The 20038-nt window shown below is 36.9% G+C and overlaps 1 protein-coding gene across 1 annotated transcript in view; it reads left to right on the forward strand.

Moving 5' to 3' along the window:
• Positions 1-20038, forward strand: part of LOC150091167 (putative polypeptide N-acetylgalactosaminyltransferase 9) — an 886865-nt gene that overhangs the window by 811110 nt on the left and 55717 nt on the right. The window contains exon 9 of the mRNA XM_090374539.1: positions 17690-17807. Within this exon, the coding sequence (XP_090230665.1) occupies positions 17690-17807 (118 nt within the window). The remainder of the gene's footprint in view (positions 1-17689; positions 17808-20038) is intronic.

A 20038-nucleotide genomic window follows, 5' to 3' on the forward strand; every position in this document is an offset into this window, starting at 1 on the left:
ACGTTGAGCAGTGTCCATTGATTACCACTGATTGATTGAAGGTCAAGGACCATTAATTGGTCCTTGACCTTCTGGAATATCCATAAAGAATTTTAAAAATACCTTTTAAATAACCTTTTAACTGTATACAATGTAAAAGATAATGAAAATAATTATGGAATTAAATGTTTATTGCATAAAACAGTGGTTCCCAAACTGTGCGCCGCGGAATATTTTAAATTTCCGAGGGAAACACAGTGATACTCGACATCTGTCGGACACCGGGCGAACTACTAGCTCGAGGTAGTTCACAGTTTCAACATTTCTTATTAAGTTGTTTGGACCTAACTACTAAACGGAACTGTTAGGTATTTCTTTTGGTCTGGATGCCCCTTGAAAAAATTACTGAGACACTAAGCGCACCGTGAACCGAGAAAGTTTGGGAACCTCTGACATAAAATACACAATGAAGAAATGACTATTGCGGAAATATCTGAACAGTGTTGACTTTCTCTTTTCATCAATCAATTTCCAATAGCCGACAACAATCTTCTCTGGGCCCTGGTGAAATAAATATCGCAGAGAACCTCAAACCTTTTGTTTCAGGTTCTATGCGACATGAAAGATTTCATCTAATTCTTTTACCGTTATCTCCTTCGCGGTAACATTTTCATCTGGCTCATTTAAAAATTGGAATTTTTATGAAAGTGTGCATTGACTTTATTAGCAGGAGACAAACAAGTAAAATGTCTTCTTCCGATGTTGATGGAACACACCGAGGCGGACAGCAGGCAAACGTTTGTTTATTGACCGTCCGACTCGCGGTTAGCTTAACGCGCGATTCAAATCTTTTTCAACTATCGCATAAAAAAAAAAAAAAAATCACGTTAACTGGAAATTTGCATTATGTAAAGTGAAAAGTGGTATAATTTTTCAAATAGCGTTAACTGAAAATCACGTTATGCAAGGCCTGGCTGTAAATACAAGGTGTTTCAAAATTGTGTATACACACTTTAAAAATTTATATTTAATGAACAATATATACAAATATAAATTGTTTTTTGATACTTTGAAGACAAAAAAACATTAATTTTTTAACAACAATAAAATTTTACTTTAATTGTTCAAAATGTCCTCCCTCCATCAGCATTAATGCACGAGCTGCACCTACCTCAACAGATGTACATACTGAAATGCACAAATCAGTTGAAATGTTTTCTGCTTCTTGTTGAATTTTTATCCACAATTCCTCCAATGTTTGCAGTTTGTGACTGTAAACCCGATTTTTCAAATATCCCCAAGCAAAAAAAAAAATCTAAAGGGGTGAGATCTGGCGACCTTGGAGGATATTCAAAAGCACTCCCTTGACGATCTATCCATTGTTCATCGAAATTCATTGTTAAGATAATCACGCATGGCTGTATGATAATGTGGAGGTGCACCATTTTGTTGAAAATATACCAATGTATCTGCAAACATGTCTCTGATTTTTGGTACAGCACAGTCCCTCAACATATCCAGATAATTTTTTCCATTAAGTGCCATTGAATCTATAGGGACCAATTATTCTGCATGAAGAATGCCCCATCCACACAGCAATGCCTGTGTGGGCGCTTTTGTTCCATATCGTGATTTCCAAGCATGCTGAATTTCATATTTCCAATACCATTTGAAAGAATAACATAGGAAAAATTGAAATCATTGCATCAGGCATTCATGTAAATTTTTTCTTTTCACTGATTTCAATAAAGATATTTATTTATTTTATAAATGCCTTTCTTTCTTCAAAACTTAATTGGGTACTCTCCATCATTTTAGAGGAATCTATAAAATAAAACAAAAATTAAATTATTGTAAAAAAATTGTCTATTTTTAAACTACAAAATGAGTTTAAGAAAATTAAATTGGTTCATATTGTTCAGTAAATATAAATTTTTAAATTGTGTATACATAATTTTGAAATGCCCTGTGTATTATATATATACACAGGCAACCCCCATATAACACTTCACTTCTACAACATGGTTGGTTTCACTCTAACACGATTGATAAATTGTGGCAATCCTCGCATAACATGGTATTTTTGAACTTTTGTGCGGAGAAAACCTTGCTATTATGTTGGATGTAATTTTTCAACACTTCCATTCTTTTTGAACTCACAAGTCAACAAAAAAAATTATCGAGAAATCCATGTATTTTATTTTGTTGGGAAATCCTCGCATTACGTTCTGTGCTATTGAACTTGTGGAAAAATCTAGATTTCAAAGTTTTATTACTATTGGATAGCACACCAGGCCATCCAAAAGATTAAAGTCATCCAAACGTTGAAGTTATGTTCCTACCACCACAGTTCTACTAGGTTAATACAACTTCTTTCATTCAGCCATTAGATGAAGGCATTATATTCACCTTTAAAACTCATTACATCAGAAAATCGTTACAAAGGATTTTGGAAAACATTGATTCCGAATCTATTGAAGTAATGGAAACATTTCTCAATTGTGGATTGTATCAGAATCATACCTTTATCACTCAAAGAAGTAAAACCGTCAACATTAAATCTGTGGGGAAAAATGTATGACCAAAGCGAGTTCATTCAGGAAATATGGTCGAACTGGCAGAAAATGGAATCGGTGCAATAGTAGGGGAAGGTTTTGATGATATGACTACAGAAACCATTGTGGGTAGCATAGTTGATAGAATCGCCATCCACTACATACCAGGTGGAAAAGACCTGAGTTCGAATCGATGATGGAAGGAATTTTTATGGGTATTTTTCACAATGTGGCTGAGTTAATAGGGAGAGAATAGCATGATTTTTTTTCTCCTGGAAACTCGTGTTTTTTGTCCGGTCAATTTTCTGTTTCAAAAAACAGAAAATTGACCTCAGGACATATGCAATTTATACACAATATACACAGAGTAACATGGCCTTAGTTACAGATACTCCTAAAAAAATAAAAAAAATATGATTACTGAAGAAGTTCAAATTACTGGTAGAAAAGGAGGCTGGCGAATGGAAATGGCATTAGAGGTAAAACCAAATCAATTCTGTGGATGACAGAGCAGATGAAAATTCTAATCTTCAAAATTTTACAGTAAAAAGCATACAGGAAGGCATAAAGTTAGCCAAGAAATTAGAATCTTATTTTTTGAATGAAAGCAGTCCAAAGTTCAAGAGACCTTCAAAAATCCTTAGTTACTTATGATTAAATTCACAAAGAATTATCAAGCACTTGACTAGATTCCATATATGGATTGCAAACTCACTATAAACCAGGGATGTATTGACCAATTGGCATCAGTCTGGCAGCAACAAATCCATAATAAGCTCTTCAAAATAAAGAAAATGCCATGGTACTGGAAATCTAGTTCACAAGTGGAACAGACAAGAAAAGGTGGTCCTTGCAAGGACATGATCGCACATACGCATATCACTCACCTTCTCTTGCTGACAGGCGATGTTCTGTCGCCATTGTTCCTCACTACTAACAGTGAAACATATCCTCCTCGAGTGTCCACACAACCATGCTGCACGATTAACAAATTTTAAAGCAGTTCAAACCCAAAATAACTCATTAGTGATGATGCAAATCTGTCCAACCTATTTAATTTTTTAAAGGAAATTCATTTATATGAACTTATTTGAGGTATGACTGGAAAAAAAAAATTCATTTGCAGAACTACTGTGACAGGCACAATTTGGCCTTAGTTACCCTTGTGTCAATAAACCCCTATTAAAACTAACCAATTATAAATAAATTTTCTGTTTATACTCTGGGACGACCAAACAGTCAGAGGAGTTTACATGATAGATTGGATACAAGAAACAGCACCGTATTCAGTAGTCACGAGCTTGAGCCCTGGAATTTTTACCTCGTTCGTTATTTGGAGCATTAGCAACTAAGGCCATATTGCTCCGGGAAATGCTGTGGTCATTCCCTGACCTTTCCGCATCCTCCATATTTGGTGGTGATGGGCTCGAATCCTGGTCTAATCAAGAAGCGTGTGATACGCACTGCTGCTCCTTCCCACCTGGCCAAGGAGGTGCCTCTTGAGCCCCGGTCACTCAAGACACGTGTACTTAGGCACCTGCACACCTGACCACTAGGCTACGACGGCCTTTATCAAGCAAAAGCAAACAAACCCAGATTACTGATTTTTTAAAGAGAGCAGAAGATACACGAAATCTAGAATGGTCTATTTTTGTTAACTTTTGGAACATAACCATGATTTTTGTGCAGCACCAATGCCTTTTTCTTAGTCCCGTATAACATGGTTTCGCACAACACGAAACAATATAGGAACCTAACTATCGTTTATATGAAGGTTACCTGTATATATAAAAACTCCTGAATTAATAATCGACCTTTGAATTGTTTCACTCAATTTCCACACATTCTGTAGAAATCATCTTTATTGTTAGTGAATTTCAAAATAAAAGAGGATTCTTTTCTTTTGTAATAAAATTCACCATCAAGTTTTCCTATACAATCCCTTCTTTGGTGGGACTAACTGCAGATATTTTCTGCAGTTAGTTTTTCACAGAAGAATGGGATGGAGCATTATCTAGTAGCAGAATTGCTTTCTGGGGCAGACTTTTCTGAAACAAATTTTGATGTGTGGGATGAATATATCTTTTCCACCGCCTTTCGAAATATTAAAGTATTAAACTGGCAGTAAGTATTAAGCTAGATAATCTTGTAATAACTGAGAGTAAAGTGAAGGAGAAATTGTTAAAGATAAACATAAGAAAGGCACCTGGGATGGATGGAATCTATCCAGTTATATTAAAAGAGGCAGCAAAGGAAGTAAGCAAACCCTTAGCCATAATTATGAGAGCTTCGTTGGACTGTAAATATGCAAATGTGACCCCAGTCCAGAAAGGTGGATCAAAGGGGGAGATAGGTAATTACAGACCTGTTAGTTTAACTTCTGTTCCAGGGAAATTAATGGAGGCACTGGTTAAAGAAGCATTGCAGGATTATCTAGACAAGACTTCAGTTATAGCTCGGACACAGCATGGGTTTGTTAAGGAGAAGTCTTGTCTGACCAATTTGATTGGATACTATGATGTAGTCACAAAGGAACTGGATGCAAAGAATAATTTTGATATCATATATTTGGATCATAGAAAGGCTTTTGATACTGTTGCACAAATTGGAGCAGTGTTGGCATTGGAGGTAAATTAATGCTATGGATAAAGGGATGGTTGAGAGGGAGAAGACAGAGGGTGGTAATCAATGGACACTGCTCTTCGTGGACTAATGTTATTAGTGGAGATTTGAAATTATTGTTTTTCTAAAACTTTTGATTTAAATTTAGTAGTATAACATTATTTTGTGATTTTTTGATTAATTTGGTGTATTTATTCTTTACTCGGCCTTGTAAAAGTATCGGTAAGGGTTTCCACGTGTTCGTAACTACCGTTACCTTTAGTAACTTTCCCGCCATTGTGATACCGTACTAGATATACCGTAGGTTATATACCGTACTAGATAGCGTTAGTTGAACTTCGTTAGCAGTTAAATTGTACGTTTAAATAAATACATATAACGACTTAGATTACAAACGTAATATAATTAATAACATAACAGAATTAATTAATAAATTAATAGAATCATGACTCAGACCAGAGCAGCAAAGCAAAAGGCTCAAGCTAATGGAAGTGCTGTGGCTCAGAGCAGAACTGAGGGGGGCAGTTGTCCTCTGACTCACAGCCTTATAAAATGCACTGTTTGCTTGATGTTTGCAAAGCAATCGGGTACGGGACATGATACTGCCAAGGGGGATGTCTTTGTGTGTGCGCGATGCAAGGAGTGTATCGATATCAGGCAACAACTCGGCGTTCTTGTGGGCCTATATGAGAGCTTGAAGGACAGGGTGGATGCCCTCGAAGAAACTAAATTGAGGGGCCCATCAAGCTCTCAGCTGCCCACATCAACGCCAGAGCTTGCACTTGGGCATCGCGTGACACAGAGACAACCCCTAAGGCAGAATGCGCTGGTCCCGAAGGAACTAGTAGTAGTTGGTGACTCTATTGTCAGGGAAACGGGGAACATGCTTTGTAAAAAAGATAAGTGGAACAGGACCAGGGTATGTCTGCCAGGGGCAAAGGTTGATGACGTTGTAGAGCGAATATCATCTTTTAAGGGCACAAAAGGTGATATAGTTATACACGTTGGCACTAATAATATTAAGAGTAGGAGACCGGCAGAATTACTTAACAAGTACAGGTCACTGTTGAACAAAAGCCGAGAATTAGGGTTGAATTTGAAAGTGTCTGCAATTCTGCCCAGACACGATAGGAGGGAGTATATGATGAGAGCCTTGTCGATCAATTCGGCCCTGGAAAGATTGTGCAAGGCTCAAGGGGTAGAATTTTTTTCAGCCTGGACTGTACTTGTTAACAGGAGAGATTGCTTCTACAGGGATGGGATACACTTAAATAGAAAGGGTGCAAGAATATTTGCTGATGCTATCGAGGCAGTGTTAGGTGGGTCGGAAAACTGCTAGCTTGGGGGGAGACAAAGACCAATAGATTGACAGTAGCCACTGGCAGAGGTGAAAGAGATTCTTGCACTGCTTCTATTAGAATGAGCAGAAGCCTGAAAAACAAGATGCATGGTATTTCAGAGACTGCTGGGAGCCATTGCGGTACAAGTAAACACATGGGTTGTGTTAGGGTAGCTAAGAACAGAAACAGGTGCAGGTATACTTGCGTGTACACCAATGCTAGGAGTTTAGTAAATAAATTTGATGAATTTGAGGTATTGCTCAAAACATCGAAGGCAGATATTGTTGGGATATCAGAGACGTGGTGTCACACAGATATAAGGGATGCAGAACTGCAATTTGGGGAGTACAACGTCTACAGAAAGGATAGACAGGATAGGAAGGGAGGAGGGGTTACGTTATTAGTTAAGAAACACATAAAAACCAAGGAAGTGAAGCCAGTCGACATCGCTGGACAGTGCAGTGTGGAGTCAGTTTGGTGTGACATAAACATTGGGAGATCAAAATTGAGAGTAGGAGTGTGCTATAGGCCTAATGACTCTGATGAGTATAATAAGGAACTGTACAGGGAAATAGAGTGGGCCAGTAAATCAGAGTGTCTTATAATGGGAGATTTTAATTTCCCAGATATTGACTGGAATTTACGGGCTGGTTACTCACACACTAGCAGGACTTTTGTGGATTTATTGGATGATTGTTTTCTACATCAGCATGTTCGGGAAGCAACTAGAGGGAGTAATACTCTTGATTTGATTATCAGCAGTGATTCTTCATGCATTAAGAATCTGCAGATAAATGAACCACTAGGTGGCAGTGATCACAGTGTGCTGAAGTGGGATTTACTCAAAGAGGTAACTACCATTAGGGGTAAAGGGAAGGGTTATTGCTTCTGTAAAGGCGACTACGATGGACTGAGACAGTATTTAAATTCTATACAGTGGGACCAACTGATGATGTTACCAACAGCAAATTCAAAATGGGAAGCATTCAAAGAACTTATCTTGGAAGCTACTAGGCTTTACATACCAACTAAGAAATATTGTTCAAGGTTTAGGCCAAAATGGATGTCAGATGAACTAATGAGGCATATGGCAGAGAAGAAAAATGCATGGGATACATACAAATTAACACATGACACAGAAGCCTATGATAGATACAAGTTGATGTGCAACCAAGTTACAAAGGAGGTTAGGCAGGCGAAGGCAGATTACGAGAAATCCTTGGCAAGGGATGCAAAGAAAACCAGCAAAGAGTTCTTTACTTATGTAAACTCTAGAAGGAAGGGGATGAATCAGATTGGTCCACTTGATATTGATGGGTCAAGTGTTGATGATCTTGCTCAGGTAGCTAACAAACTAAATGAATATTTTGCATCGACATTCACACATGAGGAGTTATTCAGCGAGGGGAATGCCAGAGGTGTATTCAACTCTAGCAGTAAGCTACAGAATCTTGAAATAACTGGGAGTAAAGTGCAGGATAAACTGTTGAAGATAAACACAAGAAAGGCACCCGGGGTGGATGGGATCTATCCAGTTATATTAAAGGAGGCAGCAAAGGAAGTAAGCAAACCCTTAGCCATAATTATGAGAGCTTCCTTGGACTCAGGGGAGGTACCCATAGACTGGAAATGTGCAAATGTGACCCCAATTCACAAAGGAGGATCAAAGGCTGACACAAGTAATTATAGACCTGTGAGCTTAACTTCTGTTCCAGGAAAATTAATGGAGGCACTGGTTAAAGAAGCACTGCAGGATCATTTAGACAAGACTTCAGTTATAGCTCAGACACAGCATGGTTTTGTTAAGGGGAAGTCTTGCCTGACCAACTTGATTGGATACTATGATGTAGTCACAAAAGAACTGGATGCAGGGAATAACTTTGATATTATATACTTGGATCTTAGAAAGGCTTTTGATACTGTTGCACATGGAAGACTGCTACACAAATTGGAGCAGTGTGACATTGGAGGCAAATTGCTGCTATGGATAAAGGGGTGGTTGAGGGGGAGAAGACAGAGAGTGGTAATCAATGGACACTGCTCATCGTGGACTGATGTTATTAGTGGAGTCCCTCAGGGCTCAGTGTTGGGTCCATTATTGTTTTCTGTATTTATAAATGATATTGATGATGGTATATCGGGCTTAATGTCCAAGTTTGCAGACGATACAAAGGTTGGCAGGGTTGTCAAGGACACTACTGACACTATGCTGCTGCAACAGGATCTGGAAAGGTTGAGCAGATGGGCTGAGAGGTGGCAAATGAAGTTTAACATTGATAAATGTAAAGTACTACACATGGGAAACAGCAACCCCAGAGCAACGTATCAACTCTGTGGTACTACACTGACAGTGGTAGAGAATGAAAGGGACTTGGGGGTGGTTGTGCAGGCAGATATGAAGTTCTCTGAGCAGTGCAGACGGGCTGCAAGAGTAGCTCATGGTGTCTTGTCAATGATATACAGGAAGATTTCTAGCAGAGATAAGGAGGTGATTATTCCCTTGTATAAGGCAATGGTCAGGCCACACCTTGAGTACTGTATACAGGTCTGGAGGTATCATTTTAAGAAGGATGTAGAGCTGTTGGAACGAGTACGGAGAAGGGCAACAAGATTAGTGAATGGAACAAAGGGTTGTTCTTACGAAGAAAGGCTTAAGTTTTGCAAATTGTAGGGTCTGGACACTAGGCACCTGCAAGGTGATCTGATTGAAGTGTATAAAGCCTTGAATGGTTTGAGCATGCTCAATGCTAATGGGATCCTTCCTCTTGCTCAGAATAATTGCCTGAGAGGGCATAAATTCAAATTGAGGAAAGACAGTTGTAGGATAGATTGTGCAAAAGTTCGCCTTTAGCCAGCAGGTGGTTGATTGCTGAAATAAACTTCCATCTGTCGTTGTAGAAGTTGATAGCTTAAACAGATTCAAGGCAGAACTAGAAAAACATTGTGAGCAAGTGGATGGGTTAAATGAGAAGTGAGTGTGTGTTTTTTTTGGCTGATGCTATATAAGCTTGCTTTCTTTCATTGTGTGTCCTTGTTAATGCTAATATCCCTAGTCATCCAAAGCATTGATAGTTAAAATTCTACTAGTAGAATCCTTTTGTTCTTCAGATTTCTATGAGGTTTCGATTTTTCTACTAAGCCTAATTTAACTTGTCTTGCTGGAGGCAGCAAGACAAGTTAAATGCAGCACAGAATTGTAATTCTGTCTTTACATATCTTATATCCTGAAGCATTTTTTTCTTCTGTAGAGGCTAATGTGTGAGTCGGCATCACTTACCAATAAAGTCTTGTTTCATCCACATTGTAAATTTGTGCTGGAACAAGACCCTTCTCCCCAGTAATCTTTGCTAATTTATCACAGAACAACAGTGCTCCCACTTTATCAAATTGAGCTTTTTTACACTGTGTTTCTAACTCCCTTATACCATTCCTCTTTAAGCTGTTTTAACCAACTGGAAGAAAATTTAAATGTTTCAGGAACTTCTAATTTTTCATAAAATATTTTGCTTTTTATAAATTCATTAACACAGTTTTTGGAGTTCATTCTGCTCTTTGTTGGAGAAACCACTTTATTGTTATAGTTTCAAGTTTTATATTTGGAGCTTCTGTCATTTTATGACGCTCTGGAAAATGTTTTTAATATTTAGACAAATTCTTCTATTCTGGCCTGGCTTTTAATTATGCCCCCTACAATTTTTTGGCCAGTTATGAATTAATTTGTAAACACCTTTAAATAATTTTCAGTTTGTTTTCAACTTTTAAAACAACTCATTTTCATTTACTTGACTGGAGACTAGGCACCTGCTAGAAGATCCGATTGGGGTATTTAAGGCCTTGAATGGATTGAGTGAGCTCAATGCTGATGGAATCCTTTCTCCTGTTTTGATGTGCAGAACAACTACCCTTTTTCCTTTAGTCAGAGGGTAGTTGATTGTTGGAACAAACTCCCATCTCGTGTAAAGGTGGGTAGTTTGAATACATTCAAGGAAGAACTAGATAAACTGTTATGGGGGGATAGATAGGTGATATGGGAAGTGTTGCCATGCACTCTGAGGAGATAATTGTGTTTTATAATTGCTTAAAAAAAGTATATCTGGGATTATGGTTAATATTCAACCAACAGATAACTGGTGCTCTACTTTAATGTTAAATATTTGCTCATAATGCAGTATTTTGATTGTTTTCACTGGTGGTTGAATCTAATATATTTAAATTTTGTGGAAAACACATTATGAAAAATCAATGAACTTTACATGAGTGAATTCACACGATATTCAAATTTTAAATTTGTTTATACTAAGTACAGATTTTGCTATCTGCCATTAAGATTCAAAATTTGGCTTGTTGGTTATGTTTCTGGATCTTATACTGAATTCTGTTTTCAGGCTAAGAAATGGATTAATTTAATCAGTAGTTATATTGTTCTGATAGCAGTACAACCCTGATTCTTTTAGGCCTCAAGTGCTGAATGAATTTTTGTATAATTTATAGAGTGCTCTTTTTAAGTGATCTAGTTCTGTTTCATTTCTAGTGCCTTTTTCTCTTTAGTTTATATCAAATGTTTCTGTACTTAAAAGGTTTCAGCTAAGAACCCAGAAAGGAAATCTACCTATCTTTTCTTAGTATATTTATCAATTGCTTGGTCACTGGTAGCACTACTCCTGCCTCCACGTGGCGGGGCTACTAACTTGGCTTAAAAGTAATCCTTCAAGGCTAAATGGAGCAAAGATAGATTAAGATACCTACCCTCTACCTTAGCCAAGGTGCTCATCATATCCTAACATAAATCATACTAATTATGACATATCACAATCAAAAAAGATTACATATAATAGTAGACATACCAGAAGAAGAATGCCCCATTATTCCTTGTTTTTCACTCATTGTCAAATTAATCTACAAATATTTATAAGTGCCCGTGTGTCTTTTCCAGAGATGTTTAGAAAATGCAGTGAGTTCACCCAAAATGGTGAGAAGACTTGAAACTGTCAGTCATTAGCATTCTAAGAAGCTGCTTAAGCTCTGAACCTTTGGCAATATACCAATAAAAGTTATCATAAATAATATTAAATACCTGTGAAGGGATCCTTACAGAGGAGGATCTGATGAATGTTGCATGATCCAAAATCATCTAGAGCTAGGGATTCACAAAGTGGTCGGTAGCGACCCCTAGGGGTCTTTGGGCAAGTTTGAGTGGTCTTTAGTTCCTAATAAAGCCACTGGGGGTCAGTAAGATTATTTTAGGGGTCTTTAAAGAAACTATTTCCTCACAAAGATAATTCTCAAAATCTAGAATTAGTATACAAAACAAATCGTTAACTTGGGCGGTCAGCAAAGTGGCTTAGGGTGGAATCATACTATTGTCACCTCATGTGAGGTTACATGGAAACAAGTCAAACATCAAAAGAAAATCTCATATGGCGTGAGTTTCCTGTCACGCTGACAGAAGAAAATAGAGGAAATGATAATAGAAACATGTCCAGTCACATAGATGCTCAAAGGAGGAAAACAGACCAACAGTATTATAATTTACAAATTTAGAGGAGGAACAAGTCGATCATTTCTGTTTGTACAACTCATAACAATTTCTAACAAGTTCAATTTTAAGTGTTGTGAAGTTGTTTTTGTTGTTAAAAAAATTTTGTTTTGTATTGTGACCAAATTAAACTTACAATATTTCAACTTTCCTTAAACACAACTAATTTTTCCTTACCGCTGACTGAATTTCGAAATTGTGTATTTTTCCCTTGTATGTCATCCTTAATTAGGTTATATTGAAATTAAATTCTACTTTATTCACCCATAAGTACATCTTAAAACGATTTTCATCTTCTTTTAAGTCCTACAGTAAATTGATGGAATTCAGCTTTTTCTGTTCTCTTTCAGTTTATGGCACGTATCCATTGCTTACTGCCTTTTGTTTTCTCGGCCAGGGCCTCATTAATGCTACGGCCAAACTGGCCATAGCATTAATGAGGGCCATGACTGGAGGCCTCATTTTCAGTGTAAATATTTTCTGAAGTAATGATAAAAAATTAAACGTACTGTATACTAAAGGGGCTCCAAAATTAAATATGACCGGGGACCTATTTCATCCGTAAATCACCTCTGTTTTCAGCTATAAGAAAATCATTTTCTAAATCCGAAGAAGAAGATGAAGTGTGGCAATTCATTTTGCTTCAGCTTTCTCCAAAGAGAACAACACATATATAATGTAGCGTGGTAGTAATGTGTCTCCTACGACCGACTTTGCAGTTTACATTGAACAGTGTATTTACGGTCAAATGGCACTGGGGGGGGGTTCTCCCTTCTCTAAGTGACACTACGTGAGGTGACAGTCACTGTGTGCCCTTGAAAACATAAATAAATTGTTATTGTTATTTGGTTTTTTTTTTAGGAGCATTAGCAACAAAGGCCATGTTGCTCCGGGGATATGTGGTAGTCATTCCCTGACCTTTCCGCATCTTCCATATTTGGTGGTCATGGGCTTGAACCCCGGTCTAATCAAGAAGTGTGTGCTACGCACTGATGCTCCTGCCCATCTGGCTATGGAGGTGCCATAAATAAATTGTTTTAGTTAGTGTCCAAGCAGATTTTCATTCTAGTGGTCTTGCTCAGTTTTCGTTTTACCATCATTGCTGTCGTCAAACTTTAGTGCATTTCTAGTGTCAGTAGATACTTTAATTCTGCAGTGTTTGGGAGTGGATTATTCATTTTGTTTTAATAGTTTCTTATTAAAATTATTTTAGTAAGAGTTTGAGTTGTATTGAAATAATTTCTTACAGGAAACTCCTAATGATCATGAGTGTTAGTGTTCATTAAATTTTTTTAATATGTATTGCAAATCATAATTGGATACATTTTCTAAAAAAATTGTTTATAAAATATATTAACTTGAAGCTTATTGCTCTTGGGGGTCTTTGTTATTACTGAATTTTTACTTAGGGGGGTCTCTGACCAAAACGTTTGGGAACTCCTGATCTAGACCAAATGAATAATGATAAAGGAAGATGGTGAACATATCCCATTCCAGATTTATTTTCCTCAAATGCAGAACTTTACATTTAATAAGACTGAATGATAAAAAACAAAAATAACTTTTACAAACATGTTTTTTTAAATTTTTCTTATTATTTTCTTTGGAAATATAATTAATGGATTTTTTTTAGTATTATGTGGGAAAAACAACATCCCTCTAATGACCACCATTTTCCTGCTCACAAATACAGGCTCTTTCCACAGCATTTTCCATGACCATATGCAAGGTTTCAGGTCGTAAATGTCAGATTTTGCTTGAATGTTCTCCTTAAGTTCTTGAATTGTTCGAGGTTTATTTATGTAAACCCTTTCTTTCAAGTAGCCCCACAAAAAGAAGTCTGGAGCCGTCAAATCAGGTGAATGCGGAGGTCAAACAAATTCAGCATTTTTTGAAATTATTCGTTCACCAAAAATTTCTTGCAGGAGGCCCATCGTCGTCCTGGCAGTGTGCACAGTAGCTCCATCCTGTTGGAACCATACCTCCTGATTATCTTCGACTGCTGAGCATAAAAAATTTTCAACCATTGTCCTATACAGGGCCCCGTTGATTCTTTCTGGCTGACCTTCCTCATTTTCAAAGAAAGAGGGGGACGATAACTCTTTCAGCCATAACACCGCACCAAAAAGCGCATTTTTGGGGATGCAACTGATGAATGCTGATGTAATTCCCAGGGAATGCTGATGTAATTCCCTGGGATTCTCGGTACCCCAAAAACTGCAGTTTTGTTTGTTGATGTACCTGTTTAAATGAAAATAGGCCTCATCACTCATTATCATGTTGTTCAAAAAGTTGTTGTTATCTCTGGCTAGGTGTTGAAATCGAATTGCGTACTGCAGGCGCTGTTGAGTATCTTGGGGTAGTAAAGCTTGGACCATTTGGATCTTGTATGGAAACATTTTTAAATCCAGTTTCTGAAGTGATGCCTAGTTGAGCAGAGCGACGATGGGTAGAGACAGATGGATCCTCAAGGACGCTCTGCCGTACAGCTTCCACCGCTCCGTCAGTGCGCACAGGACCTCTTCCCAGAAGATCGCTGACCGATCCAGTTCTTTCAAACCGGGCAATTAGGTTCCGAATCATGTTATCGCTAGGAGATACTCTTACTTTAAAATGTTGCCGGTATTTTCTCTGAGTTTCAATAATTGATCTTTCACTAGAATAAAAAAACCCAGTGAGTTTTACTCGTTGCTGGACATCATACATAGCCATTTTAATCTCCAAGGAATCCTCTATAACCTGTAAAAAAATAAAATAAAAAAGATTGAAAATGAACAAGTTACGACTTTTTCAAACCTTTCAGTCTTTCAGTGGCCACCCTGTATAACCAATCTAAGTCATTCAAAAGCAGCCTAGTCTGGTTCCGATTGTTAACCAATATACCTACTTTTAAATCGTCAGAAAATTTACAGCTTTTCCCTTATACCTTCATTAGTATCACTGAAGAAAACCAAAAACAAGAGGGGCTCACCGCATTAGTCCTCTCCTTTCATTGAGTCCTTCCCCTGATACAAAAATAAAATGCATGCTATTCTTTACAGCAACCTCTTAGGGATATGAATCAAAAGCTCTAAGAAAAATTTAGATATACAATATCAAAATTATCTCCACTATCTAAATGCTTTATGATTTCATCATAATAATTAACCAGTTTTCAGACTAGCTTTCCCTTTGCAAAGCTATTCTGTGATCGTGTTAGGAATTCATTGTCTTACCTACAACAGAAGTCAAATTTGCATTTCTATAATTACTCATTTCAAACTTAGCCTCTCCCTTAATGGGTGAGATACAGAACTAGCCAAAAATTTAGTCACGTGTAGTATTTAGGTCATGCAACAGATCAAACGTGTGTATCTCTATGAAGATAGGGTTTCCATCACAAAAGATGTTAGTGAGTGGCAAAAAGGAGTGATAGCATTTAGCAGGCTTAAGGACATCCTATTATGTTGGTTTACTAGGTTCATTAATGCAGCATTAAAACATACACTTAGTGCGGTTCAATTGAAAACAATAGGGGGAAAAAAGGGATCTGGGAGTTATAATATGAGCAAGGAAACTAATTATGCTGGAAGAGAAGATAAAATTACTTGATAGATGTCATTATTTTTATTTTGCATAATTAAAAATTAAGTGTACTGTCATTTCTGTATATTTTATTGGCATGTTTATTGTTTTTCTCCAACCCGTATTTTTATGGGGTCTTAGTTTTGTCACACAGTATTTTCAGTACTGTTTCCATTGTGTTTGGCAAGGCATTCCTGTGTACAGTGTTTATTTATTACGGTCTGTGAATTGGCATGGTCAAGAACCTATGGGGAACCCCTGGGGCTCACATCTAGTGTGTATGGGCTTAGCACACCCAAGATCCTGAGCTGGATATCTCATTCTTCTCTTTCTTAATGGGTGAGATACAGACACTAGCCAAAAATTTAGTCACTTGTGGTATTTAGGTCATGCAACAGATCAAACGTGTGTATCTCTATGAAGATAGGGTTTCCATCACAAAAGATGTTAGTGAATGGCAAAAAGGAGTGATAGCATTTAGCAGGCTTAAGGACATCCTATTGTGTTGGTTTACTAGGTTTATTAATGCAGCATTAAAACATATACTTAGTGCGGTTCAATTGAAAACAATAGGGGGGGGGAAATGGATCTGGAAGTTATAATATGAGCAGATTTGAATTTTTCTGAGCAGTATATAGGCAGCCAGGAGAACCCATGGTTTTCTATCGATGATTTATCAAACATTATTCTGTTTATATTTGGAAGTCATAGTTCCACTACATTTGGAATACTGTGTTCAGGTATGGAGACCTCATCTGAAAAAAGACATTTGTGGTCTACAGAGCTTGGAAATCAGGCACCTCAGAGCTGTACTGATTGGGATTGGTGGAATTCACTATTACAGAGAATTCCAGAACTTGGGGGAAATTTTCAGGGACTCATTTTTCTCGAGTGATAATGTCCAATTCTTATGGCCCTTTCATACAGTCAACTCCATGCTACATCTCTCCACATGAGGTGTATAGGAAACAGTGGGTATATTCAGATGGTCCACAGTGAGTGGTACAACTGTCAGCCTATGTTTTTTTTATCATTTCATGTTTAGCAGATGGAAGTTAGGGCATGACCAATGAATACTAACCAGGTGTATTGGCCATGAAATTCAGTAGACTTCAATTTATTTTATACTCAGTTTTAGCTTAAAAAAAAATAATAATAATAGTGATAACTTCTAGTTATATCTGCTTTAACTCTAGGATTGTAATGCATTTTGTTTGTAAAATAGAAAGGTGGAAATATTCTAGATTTGAATTTCAAATTGAGAGTTTCCTTAGGTGATGCAGTACAGAAGAGAAAAAAATTCTACTATATAATATAACATTTTTCTAAAAATAGTTAATGAAACATATTAGTAACAAAAGTATTAAATGGCACTTCAGACATTTAATACTTTTGTTGCTAATCTATAAACCAAGAACAATAAAGACTCAATATGTCCTGTCTAAATCTGATTTAAAATTTCATAAGAGTTACCTCTATCTTTCTCCATAGGATTGCTTCTCTTCTAAACTCTCTAAATTCAACCCCTTATTCTTGTTTACACAAGGTTTGAAATTTAAAATGATTAAAATATACACTACATTAAAATCCAATAAATGCATTCAATTCTCTAAGCCCATGAATGACTAGACATCCCTAGGATCGTAGCCGAAGGCCCCTAACCCGACCCCAGATCTATCCAATACACCACGCATTTTTCGAGATTGCGTGGTGTATTGGATAGATCTGGGGTCGGGTTAGGGGCCTTCGGCTACGATCCTAGGGATGTCTAGTCATTCATGGGCTTAGAGAATTGAATGCATTTATTGGATTTTAATGTAGTGTATATTTTAATCATTTTAAATTTCAAACCGTGTGTAAGCAAGAATAAGGGGTTGAATTTAGAGAGTTTAGAAGAGAAGCAATCCTATGGAGAAAGTAGAGGTAATGAAATGAAATTTATTGTTACTAATAAAAAACATGTATTAAATGGCACTGCAGACAAAAATATTGTTTGTTTTTTTATTTTTCCCTTTACATTGTGATATTAATAAATTATACGACTAAGTCGTGTTTATCTAATAATTAGCTTTCTTTTTTTAAATAATGTTTAGGTCACCAACCATGGCTGGAGGATTATTTGCCATAGATAAAAAATTCTTTGAAAAGCTTGGTACTTATGACAGTGGCTTTGATATTTGGGGAGGAGAAAATTTGGAATTATCATTTAAGGTAAAAATTCTTTTCTAATGATTATAATATGTTGATAAGGGATATTAAAAAAAAAAAAAATGTTGTTTATACTCTGGCACAACACCCAGTTCGGAGAAGTTTGCATTAATTATTTTGACAACAAATATAATTGTTAACCATATTTAGCACATGATTTGAACCCCAGTCTGCTCAAAGAGTGTGTGTGCTGCTCCACTCTCACTCCTAACCTCTTAGCTACATCAGGTTTAAATTCACAGGGAAATGGAAAGAATGAATGAGTTGATATTTATTTTTCTTGTTAATAAAGCAAATCTCATTTTAATAAATAATTTTTTTCTGAGTTGTCTCAAACCTCAAAAAAAATTTAACTCATAATAAGTGAAGATTATAATTAAGAATATTAGGCCTGTACCATTCTTGTTTTTATATTCCTAGCCTATGGCAGTTGAATCTGTATAAAATCCTATGGGAAAAGGATTCACGGATCAGATTGGAGCATGTTTCACCTTTCCAAGTGGTACTAGTGCTGGTACTTTCAAGTAGCCTGCAAGATATTTATATATAATTGAGAGGAATGCTTTATTTGATTCATTGTTGTCTCATCTCTGTGTTAGGCCTGTACCATTCTTGTTTTTATATTCCTAGCCTCTGGCAGTTGAATTATAAAATCCTATGGGAAAAGGATTCATGGACCAGACTGGAGCATGTTTCACCTTTTCAAGTGGTACTGCACTACATGATTACAATGCACAAACACCCATCCTTTTTTATTAGTAAGGCTGTATTAAGTCAGACGTTTGGAGTGACCAGATGGGTGAAATGGGAAGGGCTTTTTTTTTGACTGATGCTGTATAAGCCTGCTTTCTTGCATCATATGCCTCAACTAATGCTAAGAATTAGCAACAACTTATTTGATGCATATAGGCATGATGCTATTTCTTCCATTTTGACTAATGAAACAATTATTAAGTTTAAAATTGGTAGTGGAATAATTTACATTCCAATCAAATGAAATAAATCTTCTTGCAATTTGTGTATTTATAATAGCAGAAAGAAATCTGTCCATTAAAGTAGAACAAATTTTAAAAAAATTCTGTAAGAAAAATATAATTAAGTAGCCTGCAAGATATTTATATATAATTGAGAGGAATGCTTCATTTGATTCATTGATATCTCATCTCTGTGTCTTTCTGGATATAACATAATAAATGGAAGATGAAATGAATTGGCTAGCATTTGCTCATTCATTAATAAGAAATTGTAATTAAATGACAGTGATTATTACTTTAATGAAAGCACTAACACATTCATTGTGTTATAAATTCATTGCATGTACATTCAAATTTTATTATGAGTTCAATTGCTAGTATAAGAAAAAATGTAGATTGAATTTTGTTATAGAACATTTAAAGTGGTACTTGGCTTGTTTATAAATATTATAGCATGGAAAAATGCAGAAGCTATTCTGTTGCACAAGAAAAGTGACGAGTCAGATTTAAAAAACTACAGACCAATGAACCTATTGCCAGTTGTCTACAAGGTTTTCACAAAGATACTTTCAAGAAGAATAGGCACAATACTTGATGCACCACAACCAAAAGAGCAAGCAGGTTTCAGAAGTGGCTTTAGTGCAGTGGATCTTCTTCTTCTTGGTCCTTAGCTGGCAGCTGAGGGAGGCGGTTGGCCATGCAACCAGTATGCTGCTGTAGGTGCCGCAGGGTTTCGGACTTTCTCTGTGATGTTCTTCCATACTTTACGATCCATGGCATCAGTCCTGGCCTGGTTAAGGTAGAGACGTCGGCCCTTCAAGTCATTTTCCACTTGCTTGGCCCACGTTTTCCTAGGCTCGGTCTGTTGGATGCTCCATTGGGTGGGTCGTTGTCTCCAAAGGAGTGTGGATGGTATTCTGTTCGTGCCCATTCTACATACGTGGCCAAACCATCTAAGCCTTCGCTTCTGGATTTGGTTGGCAATGGTTGGTTGCTGTTGGCATCTGGTGCGGATGGTATCATTAGTGATGCAGTCACAAAGTGAGATGCCCAAAATCTGCCGCAGGCATCGCATTTGGAATACCTGAAGTTTGTTTAAATCTAGCTTGAGACAAATCCATGTTTCTGATCCGTAAAGGAGAATGGGCAGGATCAAAGTCCGGAAGAGTCAGATTTTAGTCTTTGAGGAAATGTTGGTTCTCTTCCACAGACACCATTTGAGCAAAGCGAACGCAGTGGCCACCTGTCCAATTCTGCTGT

Source organism: Mastigoproctus giganteus, chromosome 1, assembly GCF_048544385.1.
Source record: "Mastigoproctus giganteus isolate SK-2022 chromosome 1, ASM4854438v1, whole genome shotgun sequence".
Classification (NCBI taxonomy): domain Eukaryota; kingdom Metazoa; phylum Arthropoda; class Arachnida; order Uropygi; family Thelyphonidae; genus Mastigoproctus; species Mastigoproctus giganteus.